The sequence below is a fragment of the Thamnophis elegans genome, chromosome 4 (assembly GCF_009769535.1).
Source record: "Thamnophis elegans isolate rThaEle1 chromosome 4, rThaEle1.pri, whole genome shotgun sequence".
Classification (NCBI taxonomy): Eukaryota; Metazoa; Chordata; class Lepidosauria; order Squamata; family Colubridae; genus Thamnophis; species Thamnophis elegans.
In genome coordinates, this window is record NC_045544.1 from 30,920,894 (window position 1) to 30,946,527 (window position 25,634).

A 25,634-nucleotide genomic window follows, 5' to 3' on the forward strand; every position below is an offset into this window, starting at 1 on the left:
ATTCGGGTGAGTTACAGTCTTTAGCCCCAGGCCTGACGGGATAGCCAGATTTTGAGGGCTGTGCGGAAGGTCTGGAGGGTGGTGAGGGTACGAATCTCCACGGGGAGATCGTTCCATAGGGTCGGAGTTGCCACCGAGAAGGCTCTCCTCCGCGTGGTTGCCAGTCGACATTGACCGGCAGATGGGACTCGGAGGAGGCCTAATCTGGGATCTAATAGGTCGAGTGGAGGTGATTGGCAGTAGGCGGTCTCTCAAGTACCCAGATCCACTACCATGAAGGGCTTTATGGGTGACAAGTAGCACCTTGAAGCGTACCCGGAGATCGACAGGTAGCCAGTGCAGCTCGCGGAGGATAGGTGTTATGTGGGTGAAGCGGGGTGCACCCACAATCGCTCGTGCGGCCGCATTCTGGACTAGCTGAAGTTGCCGAATACTCTTCAAGGGCAGCCCCAGGTTCTCCAGATATCCTCCATAGCAGCATAATGTATCTTAAGGTAAACTCTCTGTCAGGGTTCCAAATAACACCCCTAACAAAAAGACTGAGGCTTGGGTTTCCTCAAAATTCCATTTTATTAGAAATGTCATATTGGCACATCTGGGAAAAACCGAATCTGAAAGCTTCCAGGTTTTTCCCACCCAAAAGAAAGCCCAAGTCCCTTCCCCTGCACCCACATGTCCATCACATGGTCCAATCAATGCACCGTCCCAACTGGAGATGCCTCCCAGTCACGCCACTCCAGGTGCATGCCGAATGTCCTTGGCTCTCAGAGAATGGAATGTTATTGTGGCTAGATATCACCGGAACTCCATGCAATCCCCCCTCCCAGTTTCCCACAGCATGAAGTGTGGCAGCCCTGAAGATCTAAAGAAAAAAATGGCCTCCAGGGTTGACACTCTCCTGTTTGGAAAAGGCCAGGTGACTTTACAGATATTTTCACATACATTTCTTAGCAGAAGCATGAATGCCATCTGGGTAGTTTATTTTTTAAACTTCCCAGTTCAGCCTACAGCGCTATGATTTATCCAATGGTCCCCATCCAAGTCCCATTCTGCTTTACCTGATCAACTGTGGGCTACCATCTAATTGGGCCAATTCCTTTTCAACAATATATAATTTGAAGAGGTATAAATAGGTTTAATCTATTGCTTAAAATTTTACTCACTAACTTAATGTAGTTTGCTTCCTGTAAGAAGCAATTATCCTAAATTCTTAAGGGTGATCTTTGACCTGCGGTATAATTTCAATAACTTTTCAAAGAACCCCAAAGAGGGGTGTTTCTGGCAATTTTCCCCACTACTCTGACAACCATCAGCACTGGACAGTCTCTTCACGTTACTCCAAAAAGGGGAAGGGTACCACAAACGAGATGTTTATGAACACAAACGCACACAGCATGATTCCATGCTCTTTGCTTTATTGACGTATTGACATGGCTGTATAAAAACAAATGGGCATTACGTTGTAACACCAAATAAAGACAGACCACAAAAAGTAACGAAGATAGCACCATTTATCGTCACAAAAAAGATAGAACAAGATGATGGAGTATGAATACCCTACACATTCTCTTCTGGATGTGCTCCTGTAATCCCCAGACATTTGGGGGAGAGGCGGGAGTAACAAATGTTGAAATGGATAAACTTGGGGTGTTGAAAGATGAAGGGACCTCTGTACTGTTTCAAAAGGTAAGTCTTAAAGCATAATTAGGAAATTGGACTCCCCCCCCCCCTTTCAGAACTAGCATTTTTCTGGTGCAGCATCCAAGCAAGGTGCATATGCGGTTGGTTCAGCTTTAGGCCGTGGGCAACCCAAGGGCCCACCCAGCTAGCAATCAGGGCAAATGAGGTGGATTTCCGCTGCAGGCACCTGAGCCTGCACGTTTTCCTGCGAGGCTTTTGTCCCTCAGCGGCCCTCGATCCCACGTGATCCGCACAGCCTGGCATGAGGTGATGTGCATCCTTCTTCCCTCCGATCCGCGGCCTGGAAGAAGAATGCTCTGTCATCTCACAGGCTTTGCATGCAGACGCAACAGGAGGACGCCGTTTCCCAGCCAACTCTCTTCTTCCTCAACCCGGGACGACCCGCTAGTACGAGACAAGCCAAGCGGGCTCTGCGGCACCATTCTCGTCCCCCATTTCGCCTCTTCCCCCCCCCCCTTCCTGGATGCCAAGGGAAGGTCAAGTAGGCTCCTCGCCTACTATCTGCTTCGCCCACTTTGCTCCCTTTAACCACCCGACAACTTCGAGCCGCTCCTGGCTCGCCTAAGATAAAAAGCCCGCTCAGCTATACGAGACGCGGGACGAGCCAAAAGCCAAATCCAAGCCGCGCGCTCATTTCTCCCGAGCAGCGCTAGGGCGCCGGCCAAAAGCCCCCCCCCCTCCCTTCCACCCCAAAATCCGCCTTTCCCACCAGATCCCGCTCCGGATGAATTGTACTCGATTGTTTATTGTTTTGTAGTGGGCGGGGGAGGGATGAGCTTGGCCCGGCCAATCACCGGCGCCGCGTTGTATGATCGACGGCAGCTTTCGAGCTCGGGCGAAAGGAGGGCGGGGACCGCTGGTCACGCGCTTGGTTAGGGAATGACATCATCGCTTAGCGCGCGGCAACCGAGCTTGGTAGTTGGGGCGGGGTTTGGGGGCGGGGCCTGCACTGGCGGGTGGAAGGACTTCGGGGTTGCGGGGGGGGGAGGAGGAGGGGAATCGGAGGCGCGCGAGACGGGGCTCTGAACAAATGGGGTTGGCTCGTGAGTCGCGCGGGGAGTCGCTTTCCCGCGCTCAACCTCTCTCGCGCCCGCGGGTGCTCGGCGCGTGGGGTGGAAACCTTCCGCTGTGTGTGTGGGGGGGGAACCTGGAGGGGGGGACCCAAAGTATGGGAGGGGGTTGAGCGCGAGAAGCACGTGTCTGCCCCCCCTCCCCGTCCCAAGACCCGTGTCTGAGGACATTCCCGCCCAATTGCTCGGAAGGTGTGTGCCCTTGATAAGCCTGCGAGACCGGACTCTCGGAGCTGTCCAGGCGGGCTTCTCTTCCCCGTCTTCTGTCTCTGCCTGGGAACCACCAGCGGAAGAAAGTTAAGAGGCTAGTAACAAGAGGGGGAGGCGCCGGTAGCGCCAGATTGGCCCTTCAAGTTAAGTCTTCCTCCAATGATCGCTTCCCCAACCCATCGTTTGCCTGACCCAAGCGCGAAGGAGTTGTATTATTATTAGTTTTTTTACGAGGATTTCAGGATCCTGGGGCGTCTGTCTTACTTAACTTCGCTGCTTCAAAGCGCCAAAGCAAAACGGAGCGCCTTCTGATTGCTGCGTGAAATACTTGGATTATGCGGGGCGCTAATGGTTAATAATCATGCTGTAATCGGACATTCATCAAAGATGATTATTCCTATTTTAAGTGTGAGCAAACTGAGGCTGGAACTGGTTTGGTCACTTGTGCAAGGTCACATAAGTGGCATTGCACAAAGCTAGGCTAGGCATAATAGTGTACCTCGTCCAGGAGACTGGCTGCCATCTGGTCCTTCCCCCCCCTCCCCGTGAGAGAAGCAGGTCAATCACATCCACAACACACTCAGTTCAACAGTTCCAAGAAGGCTCCACACCCATTTCATTATACACATGTGCATTGACAATAAAGGTTTGATTTGATTTGCACCACTCAAGTGACCCTGACCACACAGATAAACCTCCAAGTGGCCTTAACAACTCGCTAAAAGAATGCAAATGACCAGCTGTCTGCAAGGAGTATATAAATCCTTCCATTCCCCACCAGCAGGTCAGAGCTGAAGAAGCTTCTTGAATGAGAAGCAAAATGTCTTCAAAGAAAAAAAAAGAAAATCCAGTTGCCTCTTGAAAGAGCAACTTTGGGACAACCATGACCTAGATGACTAAGAATCTCCATAGACAGGCCAATTACATACTAAAAGCTCTTGCTACAGATACTCTCCCAGCTTTTCTACCGTAAGCACTGTTAGAATAAGGTAGTTAGAATAATCAAAAAAGGAGGTTCACAGTGATTTCAAAAGGCCATTATTATAACCTCCATAGTTCAGATGAATATAACGAGTACTCTAAGTACTCTTATTGCTGTGTTTTTATCTGAATGAATGAAATATTAAATACTGAAATCGTAAAATGAATTGGGAAAGGAGATCTCTGCAACCCAATTCCATCCCTCATCATCTAGATCTAAACTGGCGGGCCACATGAGTCACGAGACCACGCCCCACACCAGCTCCACTAATGGGGAAAAGGCTGGGAAACATCATGTGACCCCGTGACATAGCGAGTTTGACACCTGTGATCTAGCCTATATTGTATCTAATCATAGTTGTAGCTACAATGAGCTACAATAAGAAACAATGTATGTGCAATTATGATAGAAAACAATTCCTTTCAGTAACTGGCCAATAGCACTATTGTGAATAATTTCTAAAAATCATTACTTAGGAATTTTCTGGTGCAACTTACTTGGAGATTGCAAGCCTACTCAGCCTCTCCCAGCCATCTTCTAACTAAAGTTGTAATGCTTATCAGAAAAACTGGGTCAGTCCATAATATCAGGCTGTCAAATATTTGAGTGATTTAAAATTTTTGAAGAGCAATTAGCCAACACTGTCATATTGGCCTCAGGACACGAGATGAAAGTACTGTAGTAGGGTTTGCCTTCCTGTTTCCCTCCCTCATGCCATTCCTGCTTTTATTTCTATGTCACTTAATGATTGCCACATTATATTTAGCCACAGTGTGTTTAGTCCTGATTTACTGAATAAACTACATTTGGTTATTCAAGCAAACCACATTGGATGAGTCAGGCTTCTGTAAGTACAATCCATCTCTTCTGGGCCTATCCCATCATTGCATTACAGGGCTCTTCACCCATTCTTGAATTGCCACAAAACTATGCCATTATAAAATCTACTCTTCCTGTTGCCAATACCCAGACTACCTTTATCTCCCTTTATTCCCTACCCAATTGGGAGATATAGTTAAGAAAGACACCAAAGATAGCAGAACAGAAATAACTCAAGGCAAGAAGGAGGCAGACTCTGCCATCATTATTGATGAATACCGCAAAGCTGAAAAATGTAATTGAACACTATGGAGAAGGAATAGTACGTGAATGTAATAAAAATAGGGAAATTAGCAGATAAAAAATGTTCAGTAGAATTTCACAGTTTCTGAACATTACAATCAGGTAAAGCGGGGTGGCTAGTTCATTAAAAAGTACAATGCTCACAAATGCCCATTTCATAATAATTTCATTGTTAGAATGTGCCATCTTCCACATCCAAAAAATGATGGATCTCCTGCTCCTGCGGGAAAGAAATTGACTTGAAAAATGGCATTTCAAAAATTCCCAGATAGAAAATGGTAACAGAATAGAAGGATTGTGGTGGAAATTAGCTAGTGGCCAGAGGAGAAAAACCAGCATATTCCCCAAAAATGCTTGTTAATGCCCATAACAATAAAACTGATGTTACTTCTAAGAAAATGGATTCCAGATGAAATTACAGGTTTTAACATATTGAAGCTTGGTGGAGTAATGTTGGCTTAAACAGGGAAATGCTACTTACCGGTATATATTGTTAGATAGAAAAGACGTCTATGGCCAGGGTCTAATTAACCAGAAAAACGGAGATTGATAAGGGCAGCATAGTTGCATTGCAGATAGGACCAAAACCACCCCCTATTTCCACTTCCACCCCCTCTCTCAAAAGAGTTGTAGATTCCCTCGGCCCCTCTTGTACAGAAATACAATAGCTGCCTTACTGAACACACATTTCTTAGGCATTGAATAAAATCTGTCTAGTAATAATTGAACTGTATTTGATTGCAGACAAATACCTCTACATCAGTTTTATCTGGAGAGCATTGAGTGCTGCAATTTAAGGTGTATATTTTTGACTTTTCATATTTGGCACTCATCCAGGTTAATTGTTGATGCAGTACAGAACTGTAAGCGGGTTTCCTTACCTATCTTGTTGACCCTTTGTTATTGGTATGTCTATGTCATATATTCTGTTATTGATCGGTTTGAAGATCACTAATCTAGTCTTTTCAATGCTTCCTAGTGGAACAACCTTACTGAAGTCATTGGGGGGGGGGGTGATTCAGAAGTTCTTTATATTCCCCTCTTTGTCCCATTAGGGATATGTGCATGTGTGTGCAAGGACATATATTCTATTTTGGTTCTTCATTTTGGCTAATGTATAACCTTTCTTCAAGAAGGGACTAGAGATGGCCCCTGGCTCCAAATTTAACCAGTAGGTTTAATGCTCCCATCACAGTAATGACATACTTTATCTCAATGGAATAAGCACCTCATCCAAGACCTTGAATAAGATAGTTCTGTGTTGAATAGCTGGAAAATTCTTGACTAATCACCCAGCTGCCACTTTCTTTCAAATTGTTCCATTTTTCCCCCCAATTCTTTGGAAGATGCTGTGGGAGACAATGAACAAAACCAATATAAGATTATTGTAAAAGAATGTTTTTTCACAATTTTAAAAGGGCTTTTGGTTTTTTAGTATTCCTCAGATTAGGTCTAATTTTGAAAGATAAAGGGTGAGGAGAAAAGTATCAAATTCTACCTTTAACAGATGAAAAGATTGTTGAGCGTAGAATAGTGTAGAATAGTGGACAGCTCATGCAGGTTTAGGTTTATAGTATATTCCTGTGATGGTGAACCTATGGCACGTGTGCCACAGGTGGCAAGTGGAGCCATTTGTTAGGGCATGCCAGATGTTGCTCTGTCAGCTCCAGTGCGTGCCAGCTGACTTTGACCTTCATTTTTGGCCATTTTTCACCCTTCGGAGGCTTCCCTGAAGCTTCTGGAAGGCGAAAAACAACCCAACGTGCAAACCGGAAGTTCAGGAACGGACTTCCAGTTTGCGCTTTGGGCCGTTTTTCAACCTCTGGAAGCTTCAGAGAAACCTCCTGAAGGCTTTGGAGGGCCTCCGGGGGGGGCAGGGGAGGCTGTTTTCACGCTCCCCAGGCTTTTAAAAAGCCTCTGGAGGGCAAAAAACAGGCCCATTGCATGCAAAAAGCGGGGGGAGGGTGTGGGTGGCATGCATAGAGGTGGGGTGGGGTGTGACCCGTCAAAACCGCGGTCCACAAAAGCACGATCAACGAAAGCGCGCATTTGACATCATCACAGCGCGACGAAAAAAATAAAAAATTGAAATAACAATAAAATTAAAGCAAGCCGATTCACATAAAGGTAAGGGTTAGGTTTAGGTTTAGGGTTAGGGTTAGGTTAAGGGTTAGGGTTAGGGTTAGGTTTAGAGTGTTAGGGTTACGTTAAATTTTACGTTAAAGATTAGCGTTAGGTTTAGGGTTAGGTTAAGGGTTAGGTTTATGGTTAGATTTAGGCTTAGGTTAAGGGTTAGGTTTAGGGTTAGGTTTAGGGTTAGGTTTGGGGGGGTTAGGGTAAGGTTTTCGCTTTATTTTTACATTTTTCCATCACAGCGCGATGTTTTCGTCGCGCTGTGATGACGTCAAATGCACGCTTTCGTCGATCGCGATTTTGTCGTCCGCGGTTTTGTGGTGGAACCGGGGTGGGGTTGCACACATAGAATGATGGGTGTGGGCATGCCCACGCACAGTCCACCTGCGCTTGGCACGCAATGGCAAAAAGGTTAGCCATCACTGGTATATTCCATCCAAGAGGTAAAACAGTGATAACAGCTCTGTGGGATAGGTTGGGGTGAGACAATGCTGCTGAAGCAAAGGGAACTTCTATGGCCAAGGGTGGAGCTGAACTGAGCCTCCTCTCTGCCAATACAACATCTTAATCACTTAATCACCAAACTGGTATATTTATAACATCACTTCTGTTTATTATTTGCATGAATTATTTGGCCTGTGATGCAATCAGCACTTACTCAAGAAAGCTACATTATTTGTTTCCTATGCACATGAAATTTAACCACTCTCTTAAACTCCCCTGATTTATGTCAATAAAGCAGATAGTTCTGAACACACATTAATTTACAAGTAAATTATCAGCAGTCGGTGGTGATTTTGATGAAAGAAATGCATATCTATGGGATTTTTAAAAATTAGATACCCTGAAAATGACAAGTCTAATGGGAACCTGCGAAAACCTTACCAAGTTTTAAAAACTTAAATATAGTAGTAATAGCTATACAAAATGTCAATTAAAGTTGGCACATATATGCAATCCCATGAAAGGTAGTACCTGCTACCATCTGGATACATGGCATATTTTAACAGACAAAGCTGAATGATGTTTGGACTTTTCCCTTCTGTGAAATGATCTCCACCAATCCACAAGTGGTCAGAACAATTTCCTAACATGAAATTTGCTTTCTGCTTTATTAGTCCCTGTCCGGCTTATAGTCTCTTTTTTATATATACTGAACTTCCTCCAGAGTAACATGTGGGACAAAGGTAGGATTTTATACCTGTGTGTGTTGAAACTGCCTTCAGACAACAGCAGTGATGGGCAAAGGGGAAAAAATGGCTTTAGCCTCAATACCAATAAGAATGCCTCATAGATGAAATAGGGAAGAGACAGAGGTTCTATCATGGGGACACAGTAACAAAAAAGTTTCCAGGACTTATTTTCCCTGCAGATAGGTGAAAGAAAAAGTATGGAAAGTGCCTCTTTCAGGGTTTCACTGTTGTATTCACAAAGTATTCTTTAAACTATCCTTTCACAGCTAAGTGTGCCCCAGATGCATTGAAATCTTCCATAATCCCTATGTAACCTCTGAAATCCAGCACCTCTGGAGGTATTATACTGGGGAAAGCTACTTTAGAAAGAGAATTTTCTAAAAGAAATAACCCCTTGGGAAAAGAGTTTCTTCTTTAAAAATAATAAAAACAAGAAAAAAACATTGTTTTAAGAAAGTCAAATTAAAATGTTTTAAGAAATGTTGATTTAAAAAATATCAGGAAGCGGACAAGTTAACTATATTTTAACTAGGATAATCTCCAATAGGATCATCAAATGATATATAAACTGTACCAGAGACATGCAGGCCAGTTGGATACATGTATTCAGAGGTAAGAAGTAAACATCTCCAGTATGTCTAAAATATAGAGTTTGTCTCAATTATTAATTGCTAATAATTACATATGAATTTATGTTCTTGAAAATATCTTAGATTTTTAGTGAGCTAAAATACATGGTGAAAAATTTTCATTCTAGAAACTCCACCAGGACACACATTAATAATACTGTGATGTAGTGTTCTTAATCGTTGAAATATTCTAATGAAATCTAAGAGCCAGCCTTTAGTGGCTGAAAGATTGAGCTGATGTGATTGCCAAAATAAAGTGTGTTTATGTTTCTGTAGGAGATGTGATAATGTGTAACATTTTCCCACTAAAAGTAATGATAAGTCATGATTATGTAAAATGTAATTGCCTAGCCAGTTGTATTTACACATATTTCATGACCTAATGATGTTCTAAAGTTTTTGTACTCAGTTTGACTTTATAGTGATTTGCTGCTTGGCAATTAACCTCCTTCACCCCAGGCATTCTAAGTATAATTGTTTAAGAAAAATATGCAGAGGAATAGATGGAATATCATTTTAGTATAATAAAATATTCCCTACCTGGGGCCTTCTGTATGTTAAGATTTTACTGCCAGCATAGTCTTAGCAGAAAAACCTGCCTGGCTCCACATTTCAACAGTCACATCATTCTCTAGTAATTTTGAAGTTCTAGACCAGCGTTTGTTATAGGAGCAATTAAATCAAGACATCTGACTAAAAAGTGGAAATAGAAAATTCAGGTCTGAACATAATCTGCCAATTAACAAAGACAGTGTTACAATTTCCAAGTTAAAAGTGGCCTAGTCCTTGTGATTGACTACACATATGCCTTAACACGTCTTAGAAATGGCTCAACAGAATACACAGTAGTGGAAAGCTTTAACAGTTACCAATTTCCAAAAGAAAAGGCACGTTTTTCCAACCCACCCATGCTTCGTATAAAACGAGAGAACTGCAGAATTTTGCTCTCTATCGTAATATAGGACAGAGTGATCAACATGGACCTGCGGAGGTATTACATGTACTCTAAAAGTCTCTACTAAAGTCAGGGGAATAGAGTAAAAAAAAGCGAAATATAATGCCGAAGAACCGTAGAGGCACATCATCGTGGTGTTTTTTTAAACTGCAATCGAGAAAATTGATTTTCGGAATATATTTTCCTCTTTATGCGTTCCTCTTTATGCGCAGGTTTCTGGTTGCAACATCGTATACGGGTAGTTCAATATTAACAGCGATCTGGCGGCGGCGGAATTAAAGAAAGATGCGCCGAGAAGGGCGCCAAGTTGGCTGTCGGACCCTCAGCTAGCCGGGCGAGGGTGTGTATTATGTAGTACTGAGAGCCGGAGCTCTCTCGCCTCTTCGCCCGCCTCCTTTGTGGGCGGGGATCAGCTGCGACTGGGTTAGGTTGCGTCTCCCTGCGTGTGTCTATAACTTTGTGTTGCCGCTCCTGGTTGTTAGGAGAAGGAATGTGGAAGTCGGCGGAGAGGAGGGCGACAGGTTGCTCGAGGGAACGGCGGCAGCTCCAGGGTTTCTCTTCCGCCGCTGGTCCGCCGCTTGCTTTCTCTCCGGGGAGGGAGCGTGCTGCCAACGGTGGGGTTTCCCCCCTCATTTTAATGCCGCTTCTGCTACTTAAAGTGGAACGACTCGGGAACGGCTCCAAAATCAAGAATCCTGCAGCAGCAGCAGCAGTAGAATCGGCGCCTCGTTTTCCTTCCGTGCATTTGGAGCTGGATTTTCCGCCTGCCCAACGCGCCCGGCTTTGAGCTTCGCCTTCCAGACCGCTGCTTCTCGCTTGCTCCTTTCGTTCGCCCTGCCTGCTTGACCTCTCGCCCTGCCTTTCCCCCTTTTTTTTTGGCCGACGCTTTTTTTTTTAAATGACTTGAGTGGTGGTGGAGGGGAACTGTCAAGATGGCAGCAGCAGCGGCGGCAGGAGCGAGGAGGTTATGAATGTGGTGGTGTTGCCGCCGCCGATGCTGGAGCGAAACCCCGGCAGCCCGCGGAGGACTTGGGTTCCCGGACCTGTTGGAAGATCGGCGATTGAACTTGTTTGAATTCTCCGCGTCACTTTCTTTTACGCCGAGGGAGAAGATTTAAAAGAAGGAGAAGGCAGGAGAAGGACGGGCGTTTTAAGTTTTCCTCTCCTTGTTAAAAAAAAAAAGGGGGGGGGTGGCTTCTCTTGCCCGCCGCCCTTCACCGCTTTCGGATTTCTTTTCTTGTCTTTTTCGGAGGAGGAAAAGAGAGCGATCCCAAATGGGGAAGCCGCGATTGGATGGGTGTTAAGGCTTCGGTGCTCTCCGTGAAGGTGCTGGGAAGAAGGACTTGTAAGACCGAAGGCGCCCATCAAACCAGCAACAGAGAGACTCGCGAACATCTTTTTTTTAAAAAAAAAAAATAATGATGCTGGGGGTCGTGTGAATGGGGGGTCTCTTTAACAGCTACAGAGCGATGCTATTGGAGGACTCAGGCGCGTAGCGAAAGATAAACAAACGCGCGGGCGCAGAGCCGCGATTTGATTCCAAGCTCTGCCGTCTTTGGAAATGCTTCCCAAATCGGTCAGCCTCAAAGGGCAGCGGAAAGAGAGCTGACCTGGAACCCGGAGAGTCCCGGATCGCTTGCGGATCGCCTTAGAACTTTTCCTTTCTCCGGCGGGGGAGACGGGCGAGAGAGAGAGAGAGAGAGAGAGAGAGGTGGCGGGCAGGAAGGAGGAGGCGGCCGGACCTTGAATGGAGAGCGGCGTGCTTGCCGGAGCTCGCTAATCTCTAGCAGGGAGCTGGGTGAGGAGAAGAGACCGGAGCGTGGATCGGGTTTCCGTCTGACAGCGGGAAGGACAGAAGGGATCGCCTCAAAAGCGGGGGGAGGCCAAGATGGCTGAAGTGTCTCCCCCCGCGCTCTTGTCCCCTCTGGACGTGGAGTTGGACCCGGAGTTCGAGCCCCAGAGCCGTCCTCGCTCCTGTACGTGGCCCCTGCAAAGGCCCGAGCTCCAAACGAGCCCGGCCAAGCCTTCGGGAGATGCGGCCGCCGACGCAGCCTCCATGATTCCCGAAGAGGACGACGACGCTGACGACGAGGAGCAAGGGGGCACCTCCGCCGCCACTGTCTCCGGCGGCGCCGGCGACGCTCTCGCTTCGGAAGACACGGCCCGTCTGCTGGTTCCCTTCTCCGGACTGCCCGGGGAAGGATCTGGCGCCTCTGCGTTGAGCGGCGGGCAGCAGCCTCAGCCAGTAGCGGCGGGAACAGCGGCCGCGCCGCGAAAATGCTCGTCCCGGAGAAACGCGTGGGGGAACTTATCGTACGCGGACCTGATCACTCGCGCCATTCAGAGCTCGCCGGAGAAGCGCCTCACCCTGTCCCAAATCTACGAGTGGATGGTGCGCTGCGTGCCCTACTTCAAGGATAAGGGCGACAGCAACAGCTCGGCGGGCTGGAAGGTAAGCGGGGACTGCGAAAAAAGTGGGGAGAGGCGCATGAAAGGGTGGCTGGAGTTTAGCGAAACCCATGGACGAGTGGATTGTACAGCTACGGGTGGACTCTGAACCAGCCTCGCATATTCCTGGTTCCCAATTAGTTGCTGGGATGAATGGAAGAGCCTCTTTCCCGTGGTCGAGTACGGTACATGCGGCATCTGCCGGTGCCTTTCTCCGAGCTTTTGGGTGCAACCTCAGAATTACATTTTTCCAAAGGGCGGGAAAAATACCCTCACTTTTACAATGTTTTTTTTTTTTTAAACTATGATTTTCATGGAGAATAAAGCGATGCAAGTCTGTTAAGAATATCCCCCTTTGGTCCATTCAACTGACCAGCTAAGATGGTTGAACTCCTATAATAAATGAGAGATGAGTTGTAATTATCACTCAAACCACTTTTTGACACAATTAGAAAGCTGTTTTGTTTTTTTTAAAGAAAAAGTGGATGTTTCTATAACAAGAGGCGCTTTACTCCTCCCTTAGTCTATTTGCACAACAAATAGACTGAGACTGTTTCCATTATTCGTTCAGGCTGGTTGTCAAATGTGAGTTTAAAAAGTGCTTATTATTGAATGAAAGATGCATGATGATGATCGGACAGCTGCTCCCTGTATGTAGCACTTCGTCCATGTGCCCTGCCAAAGGATTTAGTTCAGGCTTAAGCCCTGCAACTACTGCAGGACCAGTGAAGATAACACAGGGTGCACAACTGCTGCTGTGTTATCATATCAGTCCTAAAAGAAGAGCAGGTCTTTTCCAAGAAGTGGGTTGCATTGGGTCCTCTGAGGATATTTCCACCTAATTCCTCCTAATTTCTAGGAATGACGTCAAATTCATCTTATTCTGCCTAGCGCGTTTTCTCGGACAGAGATTGAGTGTTAGTGACATTGGTAAAGACAAAACGCTAGGTAGGGTGAACAGAATAATTCTGTGATATAATTCTCTTCTCTCCATTGCTATGTGTTCTCTAGTCGCAGCTGCTGTTCCCTAGTCTTAGCTGAGCTGAATATAATCCGCAACTGCCAGCAGCGAAGTAGGGAGCTTCTAACTTACTATAGCAACAATGAGTGTGTTAGGTAGTATCAATAACATTTCAAAGCTTTGCATTAAAAAAAAAGAGGAATAGAAGGTATATTATAATATCTGTCAAGTTTAGATGGCAGTCAATGCATGCATGTGCCTTTTGTGAGTTATTTGGCTACATAGGAAATTGATTCCCCCCTCCCCAATTTTAATTGCTACATGAGGACAGCCTCTCCTTTGTCATTATACGCACTCAGGTTCTGAAGTTATTCACACCTGAAATCCTTTCTTGTTATTTTTTAAAGACACTTAAGTTGCTGATATTTTCTCTGACATTCTTATGACGTTAAGAGGTCTTGTGTGTATTTAGCCTATAGTGTGTTCAGTATCTGAGAGATTGTAATATAGGAGTGGATTTTATTTTTCTATTGTGCAAGGTGCAAAATTAGAACAGTTATGTTAAAATTACAGGTAGTCCTTGACTTACAATAGTTCATTTAGTGACAGTTCAAACTTACAAATGGACTGAAAACAGTGACTTAGAACAGTTTTTCATCTTTGTGAACATGTGATCAAAATTCAGATGTTTGGTTCATATTTATGATGGTTGCAATGTCCCAAGGTCATGTAATCACCTTTTGCGACCTTCTGACAAGCAAAGTCAATGGGGAAGCCAGATTCATTTAACGACCCGGTTACTGATTTATCAGCTACAGTGATTCACTTAACAACTGAGGAAAGAAAGGTTCTCTAATGGGGCAAAACTCACTTAGCAAATGTCTCACTTAACAGTAGAAATGTTGGGCTCAATTGTGGTCGTAATTCGAGGACTACCTGTACAAATGAGTCGGTTTATTCCAGACATCAAGAGGATATTCATAACTGTACGAGTGATCAGCCAGTAGATCAGGCTGTCATTTGAAGTGGCGATTCACGTTTTCCCTTAACGGGGGATCATCAAGATTGGCTAGATGGTCATTTTCAGAGATGCTCTAGCGAATGCTGGCTGGGGAATTCTGGGAGTTGAAGTCCGGACATCTTCAAGTTGCCAAGGTTGGGAAACACTGCTCTAGTGAATCCTGCTCCGAAGCAGAGGTTGGATTGGATGGCCTCCAAGATCTATTACCTTTTGATATGATGACTATAGAAAGCTGTGTCCGCTGTTCATTTCAGAATTTAAATTCACTGTTGGGAAAAAAAATGAAACATAAGAAATGTAAATAGAGATTTTTTTTAAAAAAAGTAACCAATTTAAAAATCTAGGGGCATCTATTTTAATCTATTTTGCTTGGTTATTACATGGAAACATTGGTAGCTATCTAAGAATGAGAGAGGTTCTCTTATATGGTCATATTATACGTTAGGTATTTTTATTTATTTTTGTATCCCACCTTTATTATTTTTAAAAATAACTCAAGGCGGCAAACATACTCAACTCTCCTCCTATTTTCCCCACAGCAACAACCCCGTGAGGTGGGTTGGGCAGAGAGAGAACGACTGGCCCAAAGTCACCTATCTGGCTTTCATGGCTAAGACCAGAAACTCACAGTCTCTTGCTTTCTAGCCCGGTGCCTTAACCACTAGGCCACACTGCCTCTATATTCTAGTATAAACTATATACTTGTTTCTGTCAGATAAAGGGATTTTCTAAAGTTTTTTTAAAATAATGTAAAAAGTTGAACTTGCAATGTAACTCTGTAACCAATAGTTGGTATACACGTCTTTTTCTGGTAATTGTTTACTGGTGAATTGGTATTGGGAATGGAACACTAACATGGTTTGATTTTTTTTAATTTTAAATCCACGTACTGCTCTTGCAAAGCATGCTCTTTTACATATGTGGCATACAGGTCGTTGTTTGTACCAAAGATGGTTTCATTTCACTCAGCCCAAAATGTCATCGAATGGGATTCTGATTTGATCCCTGCTGCTTTGGAAACTAATTCATTTTTGGGAAGGTCTTATGAGACATTATAGACCAATGGTTCTCAACCTGTGGGTCAGGACCCCTTTGGGGGTCAAGCGACCCTTTCACAGGGGTCACCTAAGGCTATCGGAAAACACATATTTTCAATGGTCTTAGGAACCGAGAAACCAATTTTATGGTTGGGGGTCACCACAACATGAGGAACTGTATTGGGAAGGTTGAAAACCACTGTTATAGGCTACATGTCCCATTGACTTACATAGGGATAGCTTCATAATGTATAAGTCAGGCTATAGTTGAAGAGTGTGTACGGATTTGTTGTTTGAGTATATCCTTCACATGAACAAATGGAATATTAGATACCTATCAACTTTTGGATTTTTTTAAAAATTGTTTTAGACACAGCAATGCACAGCCCGTTTCTTGCCAGCCATTTCTCTTTTTGAAACATTCATGGCCTTTTTCAAGTTCAAATGTTTGTTTTAAGTACTATAGCTAAAATGCTGCTGATTTCAAGAAGAAACATAGGATTATTAAGTGTCTTACTTTCTGTGCCATTCCTGCGCTCAAGATTACAACTTTTGAAAGTGGTTTTTGTAAAATAGATGGTGAAATAGCTCATAGTTTTTTCATATGTTTATGTATTATAGCATTTGCCCTTTAAGGCATGTCTATATGTCTTAAATGTGCTCATCTAATATATCCCCCTCCTCCCACAGCTCATGTCCCACTCTTACATCAGTTCAATCATTCAGGGGCACAACCATCAGCTCTCCTGGGCAATTTGCAGTTCTAGAGATACTGTTGGACAACAATATCCAATATTTTTTCTCCTTTGAATGTAATTGCTAGGACTGCAAAGAGCTATACTTCACCAATATCCCATTAGCTCTGCACCTTTGTCAAAAAGGAACAATTTGGGGTAGCGAGAAGTCTGATGAGATTTACGTTCAAATCTCACATATTCACAAAACTTGCTGTGTGATCTTTTCTTCTTCTTTTCTTTTGCCTGACCTCACAGGTTTGTTGTGAAGTTAAACTGCATAGAGTAACAGAAGTGTGCTTCAAGGTGCTTATGGCTCATTCCACTTCACACCAGTCAGCCATTATTTTCATGGATTGGAAATGATGCAATTCCACTTTTTGAAGAAGTACAAAATGAAACCATAATGCTGTAATAAATGCTCTGTACTCCTCTGTTTAACTATACTTCCTCTTTTTGTTATCTAGGCACTGGCTTTCGTTATAATAAAGATAAAAGCTGTGGTTTACTTGAGTCTCCTTGCACAGAACTTGCTTGCATGGACATTGTACTATAATACGCCTAAAGTATGAAAGCCAAATCTTTGCCATTCGTCTTAGTCAAAATCTGTGGGGGACCATGACATTTGAGAAATCAGTATATTGGTCTTATTTCTTGTCTTGATAGGTTCCACCACAAATGCGCGAACAACAAAAGCGCACCTGACTAAACCGCAGTGACAAAACCGCGCCGACAAAACCGCGTGATGAATGAGCGACGAATTAGCCCTAAAGCGCTCCAACAGAAGCGCGCTGTAACGTAATCCTAAACCTAACCCTAACCCTAAACCTAACCCTAAACCTAACCCTAAACCTTGCCTTAACTTAAATCGCGCTTCTATCGGCACGTTGTTGTTGGCGCGCTGTTGTCGGCGTGCTTTTGACATCGCGGTTTTAGCGCCGCGGTTTTGTCGGTGCGCTTATGACGTTCACGCTTTTGTCGGGTCACGGTCTTGATAAGCCTTGAAGATTTTGTATTCTACGATGAAATTGTCTTGAGTTTTTCCATAACATTCATAAAAAAAAAAGCAAGGACATTGTTTTGATTTGTGTTTTATATTTTCACATTTGTGATATTTGAGGATACTTTATTTTAAAAAGAGTTAACATGTAGAAACTTGGAAGGAAAACATAATAATGATATAAAATAAAATTCACTGCAATATTAAATGAAGAATAATGTCATTTATCAATCTTCTGTTCCAAAAATGGAAACAGCTAAATATTGGGACACATGTAGCATCTACTGCTAAAAATGCAATGAAATCATATGTTAATTGCATAGGTTGTGGGTTCCTTTTGAGGATCTTCACTTTATGGGACTAAAGAAGACTAGATTTACACAATGGAAACAAGTACTTTGGAAATTTGCTGCAGATCATATCTCTATTATTAATCTATATGAGTCTCAATTTTTCAATTAGGCACCCAAAAGAAATTCAAGTATAAATGAAAAAATTCTATAGTCTCAAAAATGTGCATAATTTCTGTAGTCGGAGAGTTGTGCATAATTTCTGTATCATTTTGATTCAGTGGGAACATTAAAAAAATGAAAGAACAAAAGTTTAAAAACTTTGGAAAGCTATATCACAAAATATATATTTCTGTTTTTATATTTTTATACTCATTACCATGTAGAAGGGTGATTTGTGCAGGTAATAAGAATCATAAATGCGACCCAAAAATCCTCTTAGAGTTTAGGTCCAGGTTGGGGAAAATGCTTTTCTAGTTGGTATTATTCTGAAAATGTCTGTTGTGGAGTAATACGTTGGAGCCTTATCTGTAATAACAAACTTAGCCTTAAACTTCTGGTTAAAAATTCTGGAAATTAATCCCAATGCATCTAGAGACAGCTAGGCCACAAAATACTAATATTAATTAGATAATAGAATATAACTGAAAAATAAGTCAATTTAAAGTTTTAAAGTAATTTTGATTTCATCAATGAGTGTTCAAACTAATTAAAATGTCTTGAAATCCAGGCTTTAAACTCATGTTAGTTCCGAAACTTCTCAGTGTCTTCACATATGCTCATACTGGAAGATGAAATCAAGTAACAAATGCAAACAACTCTTCCTCCTTCCACCCTGTTCCAGTTTTTATGTGTTTTGGTAGTCTCAAACTGAATTTAATCCATTTTGCAAAACCAGCATTTTCTAAGCAATAAAAATGAATGCAGACTCCTTTGGGCTAAAGTCGAGGTAAAAACTAATTTGAATTGCATTCAACTCCTAGTAATTTTAATGGACTTGTCCATGTGCTTTCCTTGGCAACAACTACATAAATTTACTATTCCCCCCAATTTTCTAGTTAGCTGCAGCTCTGTAATTTTATGTCTCCCATCCAAGTAGTTGCCATTTCCAACCCTATTTAGTTTTTTTTAAGATCAGCCAAAGCTACCTAGATCTTGCATCTATCTGGTCTTTCTCCATTGCTTTTGGGACAAACAAATGGCTGGGCAATCAAAATAATATTTAAAGCAATTTACTAGATTCAGATGTAGGTGTTAGCAGTAAGTCAGCAGAAACAGTCTTGGTTCTCCTGCTATCAACAACAAGCCCTTTTAATACACATACACACATACTCACAAAAATATATATCCTTCATACCCCCATATAGAATAATGAAAAAAGAATAGGTTTATATTTTAGGATAAAGGAAAATACTCAGAAATTTACCTGTAGTACTCCTAACACTCTATGTTCATCTGTTGGCTTTTTTTTAATACGTAGGAAATAATTAAATAGTAACATTGAATTGATAAATCTGATGGGCTGTTTTGAAAGGGGTCTGCATTTGAGTTTTGTATAATCATTCATTTAGAATCATTTTACCTGAAAGGGTCTGTAGTTCCAACCATTCTAGGTTGGCTGTATAAAAACCAAACCTTTATACTTTCCAATGTTGTGTATAAAACTCTTCAGTGAGGAAGTTATTGCAATATAGAATAATTGCTGATAATCCTTATTAAGAATGTGTGAGTAATTGGTTTCAGTTAGTATTGAAGGTGAATTGGTCTAGGATTATCATTGTTACTATGTACTACTCTGGAAAGCCATTTGTAATCACAAGGGGAAAAATGGTGCTTAATAGTTTGTTGTATTTATTCCCTCCTAAAATTAATTTCCATCCATCTACAAAATGGCTATATGTAGAGGGTTTGTGGCAGAACCCAACCTGAATTTTCTGGGCTTGAAAGCCAAGCAGGGTGAAGCTTAGTTAATATTGGGTGGGATACTTCTAGGAAATCCTATTGTTGTGAGATTTAGCAAAAAATCACACAAGAAGACAATGGCAAACCGATTCCCTGTGATTGCTGAGAAGACAATAAGAACAGGAGTGTTTACTTAAAGGCATTAGGGCCGGGATGGCGAACCTATGGTACATGCGCGCGCTGGCCAGCTGCGTTCACCTTTTTTAAAAGCCATTTTTTGCCCTCCCCAGGCTCCAGAGGTTTTATAGGAGCCTGGGGAGGGTGAAAAGAGCCCCCCCCGGAGGCCCTACGGAGACTTCATGAGCTTCCCTGAAGCCTCTGGAGCGCAAAAAAAGAGGGGAAACCGGACTTGCTCGGAGGGTCATTTTAAGCGCTCCCCCCACTTATGGCACATGAGCCAAAAAAGGTTTGCCATCGCTGCATTAAGGTCAAGCTCAAGTCCAAGGAAGTCTTGTTATTCTTCCATATAGCATGTTCTTCTGGTTAGCCTTGGTTTTTTTATATCCATATGGTTTTTCTTTTTATCTGTAAGCTACTTAAAATTGTCAATGAATTTGGCGGCTTCAAAATTGGATGGATAAGTAGATAAAGGCATGAGGAGATGTGTGTAGGCTGCTGTCATTTGTACTTTTATCTATTCTGCAATTAAGAGGTGAATAAAAGAAATAAGTGAATAATGCAAAGAACCAAATGAAAGTAATCGAAGGTAGGTGTTGGAATATACATGTTATGCATAATAGTAATGCATGAGTATTAATGCCTGGTATAGATTTTTTTTCCTTCATATTCCAGAATACATGGATACTTTATTTGAAGTATGTTAATAGAGAAAGAGCACCTTTAGAATTGTATGAGCTGTTTCAATATAGGAAATTGTATGACACTTTATTAACCCACTCATTGTTTTCTTAGTGAGTAATCTAATCCATTGTTATCCCTATAATACTAGATATCCTATGCAGCAGGCATTCCTAATTGATGCCATCTTACATAACTGATAGACCTGTAGTATCTAACTGTTGCCTGGTAAATAGTTATTTGGAATAAGACATTTAATGCTAATTTGTTACTGCAGACTTTTCAAATGTGGCATCATGCCCCAGGTAAAGATTCCAAAATTGTATTATTATTTATGCTAATCCCCCTCCATCTTCATATCCTTTCAGGTATGGATTACCAGTCTGACACCATGCTAGAATTTGAAATGTTCTTATGCTTAATGTTTTGTGAGTTAATATCTCAACCCCGTCTTAGTCAGAAACAGGGGAGGGAAAAACTCATATTAGGCAGAAGCTTGCCTATTTCAAATAGAGCTATCATGATGCAAAATATTTTCCCCATATTCTTTGCAACTTGTAGATTGTTCGTGATGATATCTTCATTAGATATCCTGAATAAGTTGTGATTACAGGGATGTAATATTGATATTGTTGGTACCATTATTCTATCAGAGGTTCAGGATCATCAATCAAGGGCTATGGAGGACAACACAATGGGCTATTCAGTTTCCAGGTTCTGTATAAACCTTGAAAAACAGAACTATTACTTTAAGAGTTATCATAACTTTGAAGAGAGGAGGAGTGCTTGAGTGTGGTCCAAAGCACTTCTAGATTATTTCAAAGCATGATAGATCTATTGCTTCTACAGTATTCTTTATTTATATCAGATAAATTTAGTTGGCATGTGGACATAATTAAAATGGGTGCAGCATATTAACTTTTTTTTAATGTGCATTAGAAACATGTTGGCACTTACCTAATTGGCGTGTTGGCTTTGTAATAAGAGAGCAGTAATTATTCATAGTACGTTGTATGACATTACTTCTCTTGTAAATGTCCAGTTTATTCACCAACAAGCCAATCCTTCTATGCCCTGTAGAACTTTAGATAACTAATATTGCTAGATGCTAGATGGCTATGCACAGCAAAGCTACCCGTAAATCTCTCCAAATCTCTCCTGCCATCTACATTCTACTAAACATATGTGCAAGCTATTTTAACACTCACCTACAGATTTCCAAATCTCCCACAGTGATTTATTTATATGACTCGGTATATGCACACTCCTCTGAATAGCTGATGGGGTAAAAGGAGAATGTTTCTTCTTTCCTAAAAACTACATATGCTGGCCATGTTTTCCTTTAAAAAAAAATCACGTGGTTGGCTTGTTGTTGAACTTTTATTTGCACACATTTTTTGTGTGATTGTCAGTGCTATTTTATTCACTGTGGTTTTGCTGATATCATTATTCAGTGGGAGTTTTTGTAATGAGGAAAACAATATTCTCCTTAGAATATTTTACAAATTATTAAAATTAAAACAATTGCCTATGATCACTCTGGCCTAGAAATGAAAACAAACAGGTAAACTAAAATAAGAAAAAGTTATCTTATTCTATTTTAAGGAGAACTCAGGAGTAGAAATAAAGATGGGCATCTTTTCACAGACAAATTCAGATTAGTAGATCAAAGAAACATCTTCAGCTGCTGTCTTGTTATTATTGGAATGTACATATACCTCTCATCCTTCTTTAAACAAATCCATGCACCAGACAAAATCAAAATAAGAGTGAGATGCTTAAAACTTCTCCAGAACCATTTGATTTTTGTCTGAATTGCCCATTAATGGACATCACCTGGGTAACAGTGCCATCTCTCATTTGATGAAGTGCCATATTTGCTGCATGAACAGGGCTCTATATTTAATTAGCTGTATGAGAAAAATAATTCATTGTTTCAGAACTTAGAAGCAAATTACTTGCTACGTATTTCATTTTTGCACATAAACTTAACTATTCTACACCAGAAACTGTTATCTTTATTATAGGACATAAAGAATAACTGCTGATAATTGTCTTTTAAAAGTAAAACTTCATTTGTTTTAAAGGATATCATGCCAAGGGCCTCTTGTGTTTCAGTTCTGATTTGATTCACTGTATTGAGTAACATGGGGGCTTTGGGTGCTCCTCTGTGTATCAGAAAAATATATAGATGCTAAGCATAAAGGAAATCCAGGAAAACATTTTGCAGACAAACACAAACATGTAATTATTTATCCTCTGTAATGAAGATTTGCCTTTGGGCTAATAATGGAGAATCCTTCCAAATGTTGTGCTCTTCAGTAGATATGAAACACACACACACACACACACACACACACACACACACACAGCATTTAAGTATACATGTATATTTGGGTATGTAGATAGTAACCTGTGCAAATCAGTTTGCGAAGTACACATCACATACAGGTGCTTTAAGATCTATCTGTCTGTCTGTCTGTCTGTCTGTCTGTCTGTCTGTCTATCTATCTATCTATCTATCTATCTATCTATCTATCTATCTATCATCTATTAAAATTTGATTTATATTTTCTCTTTTATTCTGTTACAAAACAGAATATTAAAAAGTTAAAATCACAGATTAAAATGAAATTGATCCTAATTTACCAACCGATTGGTTTAGTAATAGTTCAAAGGTACAATGGTATTTAATAAACAGCCGTGCAACCAATCCTCGCTTTTAAAACTATCTCAACATTGTTTGGTCATATGATAAGCCATTTGCTTTGCTTCTCAACCGACTTGCAACAAGCAGAGTCAATAGAGAATATGAAAGCATAATTAATTGTAAGTTGTGATCATGTGTTTTGCTTAATGACCACAGAGACCTGTTTAACAACCAAATGGGAAGTGATGTCATAATTCTGCTATGGCCATGTGATTTTTCCACTTAATAACTGTGCACCTTAGCGACAAAATTACTGGTCCCAATTGTCACAGCTAAGCGAGGACTACCTGTACTGGAATTATGTAACAAAAGTTTGAGACAGTTTTATAGACTCTTCCCAGAGGCTGGGAAAGAGGGGGGCTGAAAGCAACTCCTGAGGATATATTGCAGAGCCTGGTCCCAGCTGAGGAGAAGGCTCTGTCCTTCATGCCACAAAGGTGGGCCTCTCTCTTAGGTTGCTCCCAGGCTGCTTAGCATAGGCCTGCAGGAATTGCATTTGTAGTTCCTAACAGCTAGCAAGGTTGGCAATGGTAGAAGCAGTTCTTAGTTTCTTCATTACATAACACTCTGATGGTCAGCACGAACAGCTGAAGTTGTCCCTGATATGTAATTGGCAAATGGCAGATCTTTCAGTGCAGGGATCATATGATCTATTTACTTTGTACTGATTAGGAGCCTGGATGCCCCATTTTGTTCCAACTTTCAGCTGTTGTTCAAGGATAAAGCCCAACTGACAGCACATTACATGGCATACGATGGGGTGTAACCAAGGTGTGGGGGAAAAAAAATCCAAATCCAATTAGCCTAAGCGAGGTATTTGGTAGCTCAAACGTAATGGTGAAAAGGAAGTTCTCACCACAGTCACCACCAATAACTTCACGAGGGTCAGAAACGCTCCCAGGTGGCAAACCTGCTTTTACAGGAAGGGCGTAGCTCTATCCAAAACAGGCTGAACCTCAATCCTCAAGTCCAGTCTTCTCGTTACCAACAGCCTCCTCTCTTGTCTGGATTTAATTTAAGCTTATTTCCTCAGTCAGCTTATTAAATTCAAATGTATCTGTTGTTTCCTTAAAAATGAATGGCAAGGAATAATAGAACTGTGCATCCTAGAAGCCTAGTAAGTTCTCTAAGCAGTTTTATGCAGAGATTGCATTGGGACAGGATGGGATGCCACAAATGGTGTGTATGTGTGAGTGTGCGTATGTGTCTAGGTGTTGAATATTAGTCCATCTCGGATTTGAAACTGATAGTTAAATGACAGAAATTTGGAAACTGCTTTTAAGGTTGCCTTTTTCCAAATTCTGGGTAAGTGTTCAAGATTGCTTTGCAAATTAATAGGAAAATATACGTGACCCGTCAAAAGGGCGAACGACAAAACCGTGCCCGACTAAACCGCGTCGCTGACATCTTCAACGCGGCGACAACAGCCAGCACGGAGAAAGAAGGGCGCTTTAAATAGCGCGTTGAAAGAAAGCCGATTCAACTTAAGGTAAGGGTTAGGTTTAGGGATAGCTTTAGGGTTAGGTTAAGGGTTAGGGTTAGGTTTAGGGTTAGGTTAGGTTTAGGGGTTAAGTTTAGGTTATAGTTACAGCGTGCTTCTGTCTCTGCGCTGTTGTCGCCCTGTTGATGACGTCAGCAACGCGGTTTAGTCGGGTGCGGTTTTGTCGTTCGCCCTTTTGTCGGTGAACCAAAATATATACAGTACATCTCACTTCTGTTCTCTGAATAATTGCATTGGCTTTTATAAAGCCACATGCATGAGCTGAGCTATGGAAAATCTCTTGGGGCCTCACCTTCACCTAAACTCATGTTTAGGGCAGTGCACTTTCTCACTTAAAGCGTGTTGGAATTTGCTATGGTTGCTCATAAAGTACCTGTAAGCAATCATTTCCAATATAAAATCCTACATTTTGTGGGGGGAGAAAGTTATAAAAGCATTTCCTTGGATTATTATAACAATATAGAGTAATTCCCAGTTTAAATTGATGATGTTTTAAGCTAAAAGAGATACAGTATACCATACAAAGACAATGTTAGGCTTTGAAAATAGAAATGATTATTATTGGGAACAATGTATTCCAACAGTGAAGTTAATTAGATACTAAACTGTAAATAAAGACTTGGTGAAAGTTTTTGGTTTGGTGGAAGCAATATATTAATATAATACTTAAAATGCACTCTTAACATTGTACCAGTGTAAAGTTTTCCATTTTGGGGGGAAAAAAGCCTATTGCTAATTTGTATGAGTGCATCTCATATAGAGCTGTGTGTGTTCTCCCCCCCCCCCCCCCCCCCCCGGTTCTCTTAAAACGATAGGTGCAGTTAAAAGATAAAATGGTCTCCATACTTCTGAAGGATCTTAAAGTGTTAATCATGTTTGAATAAAAATGACTCTTGGGCAGGGAAATATGAACAGAACCTTAAGATAGGAGTTACCATCTGTACATTTGTTGGTAGGAGGCACATGTCAAGATTTTGATAAGTACTGAACATATTGAGTGGCTTTCCTGATAAACTGAATTTTGCAAGTCTGGGTTTCTTTGATAGCTTTAATTTTGCCCCATGATCTCTGTATGTTGAAGTGCCTGATCACTTCAGAATTTTTCTTTAAATGTATGTTTAAAGTTTATAATTCGATTGTTAGGTGAAGAGTAGTTTAAAGCTACTCTTATGATGTA

The 25,634-nt window shown here is 41.7% G+C and overlaps 1 protein-coding gene across 1 annotated transcript in view; it reads left to right on the forward strand.

Annotated features, from left to right (window-relative positions):
* The first annotated feature begins 10,445 nt into the window (after positions 1 to 10,445).
* Positions 10,446 to 25,634, forward strand: part of FOXO3 (forkhead box O3) — a 127,667-nt gene continuing 112,478 nt past the window's right edge. The window contains exon 1 of the mRNA XM_032215089.1: positions 10,446 to 12,447. Coding sequence (XP_032070980.1) covers positions 11,884 to 12,447 — 564 coding nt within the window. The 5' untranslated portion in view covers positions 10,446 to 11,883. The remainder of the gene's footprint in view (positions 12,448 to 25,634) is intronic.